This window comes from Eucyclogobius newberryi, unplaced genomic scaffold, assembly GCF_026437365.1.
Source record: "Eucyclogobius newberryi isolate DKJ021-1_F unplaced genomic scaffold, fEucNew1.0.hap1 SCAF_14, whole genome shotgun sequence".
Taxonomy (NCBI): domain Eukaryota; kingdom Metazoa; phylum Chordata; class Actinopteri; order Gobiiformes; family Gobiidae; genus Eucyclogobius; species Eucyclogobius newberryi.
Genome location: NW_027315768.1, coordinates 34,598,004 through 34,606,662, shown reverse-complemented (window position 1 = coordinate 34,606,662; position 8,659 = coordinate 34,598,004). Strand labels below are relative to the sequence as shown.

The 8,659-nt window shown below is 46.3% G+C and overlaps 1 protein-coding gene across 1 annotated transcript; it reads left to right on the top strand.

Annotated features, from left to right (window-relative positions):
• The first annotated feature begins 3,705 nt into the window (after positions 1 to 3,705).
• Positions 3,706 to 6,487, top strand: LOC140360018 (E3 ubiquitin/ISG15 ligase TRIM25-like). The gene has a single exon (XM_072445316.1). It carries the CDS (start codon positions 3,755 to 3,757, stop codon positions 5,399 to 5,401), a length of 1,647 nt encoding a protein of 548 aa, XP_072301417.1. The 5' UTR covers positions 3,706 to 3,754; the 3' UTR covers positions 5,402 to 6,487.
• The last annotated feature ends 2,172 nt before the right edge of the window (positions 6,488 to 8,659 follow it).

Sequence of the window (8,659 nt, the reverse complement as noted above, 5' to 3'; positions counted from 1 at the left end):
TTGAGGGTCTTTGAGGGTCTTTGAGGGTCTGTGAGGGTCTTTGAGGGTCTGTGAGGGTCTGTGAGGGTCTGTGAGGGTCTTTGAGGGTCTTTGAGGGTCTGTGAGGGTCTGTGAGGGTCTGTGAGGGTCTTTGAGGGTCTGTGAGGGTCTGTGAGGGTCTTTGAGGGTCTGTGAGGGTCTGTGAGGGTCTGTGAGGGTCTTTGAGGGTCTGTGAGGGTCTTTGAGGGTCTGTGAGGGTCTGTGAGGGTCTTTGAGGGTCTGTGAGGGTCTTTGAGGGTCTGTGAGGGTCTGTGAGGGTCTTTGAGGGAAGCACAAGGGTTAACTCGCTGCAGTTCAGCCGAGGCCAGTCATGAATCAATACTTTCACTTTCACTATCGCTGCAGTCTCTCTCTCTCTCTCTCTCTCTCTCTGAAGAGGAGAATGACACAGCAAGAGCAGCCGATCGGACCAGGATCTAAGACCAGGACTAAAAAAAATCATGACTTCTGAGAGAAAGAACCTGAAGCGGGCCCTGAGGCAGTACGTCTCTGACACGTACGACGACATAAGCACCATTCAGGTGTTCAGTAACCGCTGTGACCAGTGGATTCAGGACAGAAAGGCGGAGGTTCGGGCTCTCACCGAGCTCACCGAGACTGAAGAATCAGAGAAAGAGCTGGGTGCAGTTCTGGGGTAGACTCTGAGTGGGCTGAAGGACCTGCAGCGCCCCCTGGAGGCCATGGAGAGGCTCACAGTCACCTCTGTTTGTGTGTTCCAGAAGAATCTTAACCCAGAGATGGACCTGGAGACTGTGCGGTTACTCATCCTCACTGCACATATCCCGGCTCCTCTCCTGCTTTTATTAAAACAGGACAACCAGAAGTTCTTCCACCCCAACGCTCTCAACAAAGATGTTTTCAAGAACCTGCTCCAGTGTTACATTTTCACAATAAGGACATTTTTTGATGGATGGAAAAGCAACGCGCTCAACAACTTCAACCAGGTCCAACCAAAGATTGATCTAAGAGATGTTTCCGAGCAGGACATTAAGAAGATGCTCTCCCAAATCCACACGCTCAGCGCCCTCAGGGCAGACCAGGCCTTCACCATGGTGCTCCTGTTCCAGGGCCGGTCTCAGGACTTCAGGGAGAAGTTCTGTGAGCTGAAGCCTCAGATGGAGAAGAAACTGAGAGAAGTGGAGGCTTGTGCTCTGAAGCTGGACAGTATGTACAAAGGAGCAAGGATTTCAGGTATGGTCAGCAGCACAACAGGGGCCGTGACAGGGATTTTATCCATGTTTAGTTTGGCTTCAACACCGTTCTTCCCACCGTTGGCGTTTGGATGTGAAGCCGCTGTAATGGTAGTGGGATTAGTGAGTGGAGTCCAGGGCATTGTGACCACAGGCGTGGAGCATGGGGTCAACAACACACAGAGAGACCGAGCAAAAGAGGCTTTCAAACGGTGCGTGACGATCATGAACGAGCTGCAGGGCTTTTTGAATGATGTAATCCAGCAGCACTTTGAAGGACTGGAAGAAGATGTTCTGAACGAGGTAATCCTAGCTACGTTTGCAGGCGCTGTATTTGGAGCTGACCTGGCCGGCCTCGTAAGTGTGACTAGTGAAAAAGTGATAAGAAAGAGGTTGTCTGCTGAAGCTCTACGTCATGTAAGAGAAGGAGAACGTGCGATAAGTCAAGTAAAGATAAGAGGTCTGCGTGTGGCTAAGGTGGTCAAAAATGGCGCTTTTGTACTTAATTCAGTTTTTGCCGCCGCAGACGGGTACTTTTTTTACAAAGACGCTCAGGCTTTGGCCCAGGGCACCGAGACCGAGCATTCGCGGTGGATCAGGGCCAGAACCGCTCTGTGGCGCGTGGAGATCGAAACGTGGCAGAAAGTCCACGATTCCCTGCGTGAGGGCGAGAAAGAATTTGAGAAGAATAAGGAAATGCTAGAGAAGTCCTTTTACCCACAAATGTGATACACGCTTAAAGTTGGTCGCGTGCAGTTTTGGGACGTGGCGTTTCAACGCTCCATCAACAGTAAAACTTCATGTAATACTATAACTACATCTTCAATACGTTGTTAGAAAATACAAAATACCATGGCATGTGTCTCATTTATTCAAATGTTTGTAGTTTGAATGGTGTATTAATGTAATAAATGTGAATTACAATGGTTTGATATTGCTTTAATAACATATTTCTTAAACAACTACACTTGATATTAAAGGTGTAAGTTTTCCACCTGCTCATCTCCATGGCGATGGCTTTGCTTTGCCTTAAATGTTTTGGCTGAATCTTGCATTTATTCAGTTATTTGTTGTATTTTGCAGCTCAAAAGCACCTTGAAAAACGCTCTTAACTGTGAGCCGGGTCGCCGCTCCACAGATGTGACTTGGAGCGTGGCCTGATGACACCACCCGCTTGTCTCCATGGCTGCGTGTCTCTGTCACGTCGCCTTTTGCACCTCGTTCTCATCTACATCTTCATCACGTGAGGCAGGTCCCCCAGGCTGATGTCCAAAGGTCTCCTGAGCCCGCCCACTCTGGCTTTGAGTCTCCCTATGGCGCACGCCATTACGAGCTCGCCAAATACCACCTTAAAATGAGTTTCATTAGATAAGGAAGGAGAGGGTATGTAGCGCCCCCTACAAGATAAACCGGCACTGCGTCCTCTCCGTCCAGAGCGTCTCCCTGGATGGAACGGTCCTGACTTTCAAATACGCGTCGACTTTAGAGTTTAAAAACACGGAGGAGTCGTGCACACTCCCCGGCCGCTCGACAGCCGCATCCATAAACGTGTGGTTGGAATCACACGCCGCTCACGCGTCCAACGGAAATGTCCCTTTCTTGTTGGAACAGTCCGTCCGGTGAGCGTCTCGGCCGCTCGATTGACGGCGCCACTTGTTTTACCATCATGGTGTCGATTTAATGTTAAATTTGACCTGCGCTTTGCATTCTGGGACGTAAACACGCCCAGCAGCGTAATCACAACAAACATGGCGGCGCCCGTGTCCCCCGCATGTTATTTTGCAAGACACAAAATTAAGTTTCTACAGAGTTCCTCTTTTAATAAAGTAAATCTGATCAAAGCTACAACTGCACTAAACAAAACAACAGACAAATAGAAGGTGAAGACAACACAAGGAAACACACAGTTTGAGTTTTAAAGCTACAATGTGGGACTCCCTTATCCCGCTCTCTCCTGGTAGAGCGCTCAGATCCACTGGCCCGCAGGTTGGCGGTGCAATCGCAGCTGTCTCAGGGGAATGCTGTGGTTGTGTCCTCGGGCAAGACACTAAACCGGACTCGTCCCCAGTGTGTGTGAACACTGGTGTGTGAATGGGTGTGTGAATGGGTGACTGGTTCCTTGATGTGAAGCAAAAGAAAAAGGGCCACAGATAATGGCTGTGCCCGAAGCAACTTCCTGAATATTTTGTAATTAGTTACATTTCAAAGTCCCACTTGTCCCAAAGCTCATCTCACTGTGTTTCACACTCACAGAGAACTGGAGTGCGCTGCACAAACAAACTCCATTAGTCTTTGGCCCCAAACCTGTCAGACAGGTTCTAACCTCTCTTTTTAAGCTCTAATAAAAGCTGCCTGTGTCTTTAAAGTGCTGTTGCTGTGTTTCCTGCTTCCTCCTCAGATCTACACAGAGCTGTGGGTGCGGCCTGGCTCCTCCCACTGGCTCCTCCCACTGCTCTCACTCATAAGTGTCATTTGTGTCGAAGTTCAACTCAGACGCGTCAGGAAGAGCTCACAGTCACAGAGACATGGCTCAGAGAGGAGTTCAGCAGGACTCTGTGTCCTGTCCCATCTGTTTGGATTTACTGAAGGATCCGGTGACCACGCCCTGTGGACACAGCTTCTGCATGAACTGTATTAAACTTCACTGGGACAAAGAGACGCTCAGGTACAGCTGTCCTCAATGTAGAGAGAGCTTCAGCCCCAGACCTGCTCTAGGTAAAAGCACAGTTTTAACTGATTTAATAGAACAGCTAAAGAAGACTGGGCTCACAGCGCCCCCTGCTGACCGCTGCTATGCCGGACCTCAGGATGTGTCCTGTGATGTGTGCACTGGGAGGAAGGTGAAAGCTGTCCAGTCCTGTCTGCAGTGTGTGGCTTCATACTGTGAGAGCCACCTCCAGCCTCATTATGATGCTGCAGCGTTACAGAAACACCAGCTGGTGGCGCCATCCCACAAGCTCCAGGAAAACATCTGCTCTCAACACCACAAAGTGATGGATTTATTCTGTCGCAGCGACCAGCAGAACATCTGTTACCTCTGCTCTGTGGACCAGCACAAGGGCCACGACATAGTGTCCTCTGCCTCAGAGAGGGCCCAGAAACAGGCAGAGCTGCCGGCCAGGAGGGCCCTGCTGCTCCAGAGCCTCCAGGACAAAGACACAGACCTGAAGAGGCTCAAACAGGAGGCTCAGGACATCAGACGCTCTGCCCAGACAGCAGTGCAGCGCAGCAGGGACAGCTTCAGAGAGATGGTCCTTCTCCTGGAGAAAAGAGGCTCTGAAGTGGAGCAGCAGATCCTCTCCCAGGAGCAGACCCAACTGAGCCCAGTCCAAGAGCTCCAGGACCAACTGCAGCAGGACGTGACTGAGCTGAAGAGGAGCATCTCTGAGCTGGACACACTGTCCCTCACTCCGGATCATAACCAGTTTCTACAGCTCTACGCTTCACTGTCCACAGACACACAGAGCACAGAGCCAGCCAGGATTCAGACAGGGCCCCGGAGCTACTTTGAGGACGTGACCAGAGCTGTGTCAGCGCTCAGGGACAAACTCCAGCTCACTCTGAGTCCACTCCAGGTTTTACTGTTCCCAACTGTTATCAGCTCCAGAGAGGACTTCTTACAATATTATACAGAAATCACTCTGGACCCAAACACAGCTCAGACCAGACTGTATCTGTCTGATGGAAACAGAAGAGCAACACTTATGAGAGAACACCAGAGTTATCCTGATCATTCAGACAGATTCAGTTACATGTGTCAGGTCCTGAGCAGAGAGAGTCTGAGGGGCCGATGTTACTGGGAGGTGGAGTGGAGCGGGGTGTGTGTTCATATAGCAGTTTCATACAGAGATATTCAGAGAAAAGGAAACTCTAATGAATGTGTATTTGGACTCAATGATAAATCCTGGGCCTTATTCTGTAACAAATCCGATCCTTCATTTCGGTTTAACTCAGTCGAGTCCCAGGTCTCAGGTCCGGTCTCGTCCAGAATCGGGGTTTACCTGGACCACAGTGCAGGGGTTTTGGCCTTTTACAGCGTCTCTGAAAATACAATGAGTTTAATCCACAGAGTCCAGACCAATTTCACTCACTCTCTTTACGCTGGAGTCTGGATTAATACTAGATTCTGGATTAATACTGGAGACACTGCACATTTCCTTAAACTCAAATAAAACAGCTTTTATTCTCCACAGTTCAGGATCTAATTTGTGCCTTTTATTTACAACTAATAAAAGTTTAGTTTAAAAAAATAAGATCAATTCTAACAAACTAATATTATAATCAAAACTAGACACTAATTTGAACAAAACTGTGAAAAAAACAAAATGTTCTAGAATATTACAAAAATATGTTCATGATCAATGTATCAAAATTGAGGTAGAAATTATAGTATTTACATGAAATTAAGTTTCACTTACAATATTGTGGTTATTTTTGCTAAACATGTTTAAACTTTTCATGTGGAGAAACAAATCATGAGAAAAACTGATTTATTAAAACATTTGACACAATATTGAGTTAGAATGTGGTTCAGACGAGCTTTTGTTTCACTCAACAATACAAACTATGACTGTTCAAACTACGACTGTTCAAACTACGACTGTTCAAACTATGACTGTTCAAACTACGACTGTTCAAACTATGACTGTTCAAACTACGACTGTTCAAACTACGACTGTTCAAACTACGACTGTTCAAACTACGACTGTTCAAACTACGACTGTTCAAACTACGACTGTTCAAACTACGACTGTTCAAACTACGACTGTTCAAACTACGACTGTTCAAACTACGACTGTTCAAACTACGACTGTTCAAACTACGACTGTTCAAACTACGACTGTTCAAACTACGACTGTTCAAACTACGACTGTTCAAACTACGACTGTTCAAACTACGACTGTTCAAACTAAACTCATATATTCTCTACATATTTTACATCAGAAGCTGTTTTTAACTCACTTCATTTGAACTTTCTTTCAGTTCAAATGTTCTTCCTGGTGTAATGTAACTGTATTTAACTCTTTGTCAGATGTAAAAAGTCATGTTCTTATTTCATCTAAAACTGCACCAATGATACTATTTGTCTTCTGTTTGTTTCTCTGTCGATTTTCACTGTGTTTTGTGTTGACTTTGAATCCTAATTGTAAAAGTGTCTCAGAGTCACAGAATGAGTAACACTGGTTCTACAATGGTGAAGGCAAACAGCATCATCTTTACTCTGGAACTTTCAAATCAACAATAAAGTCATCAATCCATCTGTTTCATGTGGACTTTTCTGTCTCAAAACCTCAAATACGTCACAAATAGTGAGATTAGAAAGTGAATTGCAGCGTCATTAACAGCAGCAGTGGAATAAGAAGAGATACGTTTAATGCTTTATTATATAGTGGAACATTCAGGTAAAGCAGAAAGAAGGCGAGTCTGAGTTGATCCAAGCTTTGGAACAATCGACTCTTTTGATGGTGATGATGAAATGTTTGTAGTGAATGGAGCGCTCTAACCTGACATACAGGCCTAAGTCTGAGCTCAAATGGACTTTTAAGAGCTTTAACCAGCTCATCATTGTTTTCCCTTTTCATTTACACGCCTGGAGTTATATTTGTGATTCACACATGTTTGAGCCGCTTTAGTCTCATTTTATTCTCATTCTTTTTGGCACAAAGTTAAAAATGACCCAGCCACACGGAACTAAAGTATTTATTTATTTGTCATTATTAACCTTTCTTTTTTGTACCAGTTTAAATTAAAGGGCTTCATTAAAGAGCGTTTTATCCTCCTGAAAAACCCAGCGAGTGCTGCTCTCGTGCTAGTTGTCGTTAGCTTCAGTGTCGCTCTGGTCTCTAAAAGTTGTGAAACGATGACATAAACTAATCACAGGGAATAATTAAGAACGAGTGAGAAAATGAGGGATGATTTTTAAGATGGAAAAAGAGAGAGAGAGAGAACGAGAGAGAGAGAGAGAAAGAGACAGGGAAAGAGAGAAAGTTAAAAAGAGTGAGAGTGAAAGAGCAGAGAGAGGATCAGGCTTTAGTTCCTGGTGTTGAGTTTGGATCAGATTGTGGTTCTGCTGCTGTGTCAGGCTCTCACTCCTGTCCTCACCTGACTCTTACACCTGTCTCTTACACCTGACTCTTACACCTGACTCTTGCACCTGACTCTTGCACCTGACTCTTGCACCTGACTCTTGCACCTGACTCTCACACCTGACTCTTACACCTGACTCTTACACCTGACTCTTACACCTGACTCTTACACCTGACTCTTACACCTGTCTCTTACACCTGACGCTTGCACCTGACTCTTACACCTGACTCTTACACCTGTCTCTTACACCTGACTCTTACACCTGACTCTTACACCTGACTCTTACACCTGTCTCTTACACCTGACTCTTACACCTGACTCTTACACCTGACTCTTACACCTGACTCTTACACCTGACTCTTGCACCTGACTCTTACACCTGACTCTTACACCTGACTCTTGCACCTGACTCTTGCACCTGACTCTTGCACCTGACTCTTACACCTGACTCTTACACCTGACTCTTACACCTGACTCTTACACCTGACTCTTGCACCTGACTCTTACACCTGACTCTTACACCTGACTCTTACACCTGACTCTTACACCTGTCTCTTACACCTGACTCTTACACCTGACTCTTACACCTGACTCTCACACCTGACTCTTACACCTGACTCTTACACCTGACTCTTACACCTGACTCTTACACCTGACTCTTGCACCTGACTCTTACACCTGTCTCTTACACCTGACTCTTACACCTGACTCTTACACCTGACTCTTACACCTGACTCTTACACCTGACTCTTACACCTGACTCTTGCACCTGACTCTTACACCTGACTCTTACACCTGTCTCTTACACCTGACGCTTGCACCTGACTCTTACACCTGACTCTTACACCTGTCTCTTACACCTGACTCTTACACCTGACTCTTACACCTGACTCTTACACCTGTCTCTTACACCTGACTCTTACACCTGACTCTTACACCTGACTCTTACACCTGTCTCTTGCACCTGACTCTTACACCTGACTCTTACACCTGACTCTTGCACCTGACTCTTGCACCTGACTCTTGCACCTGACTCTTACACCTGACTCTTACACCTGACTCTTACACCTGACTCTTACATCTGACTCTTGCACCTGACTCTTACACCTGACTCTTACACCTGTCTCTTACACCTGACGCTTGCACCTGACTCTTACACCTGACTCTTACACCTGTCTCTTACACCTGACTCTTACACCTGACTCTTACACCTGACTCTTACACCTGTCTCTTACACCTGACTCTTACACCTGACTCTTACACCTGACTCTTACACCTGACTCTTGCACCTGACTCATGCACCTGTCTCTTACACCTGACTCTTGCACCTGACTCTTACACCT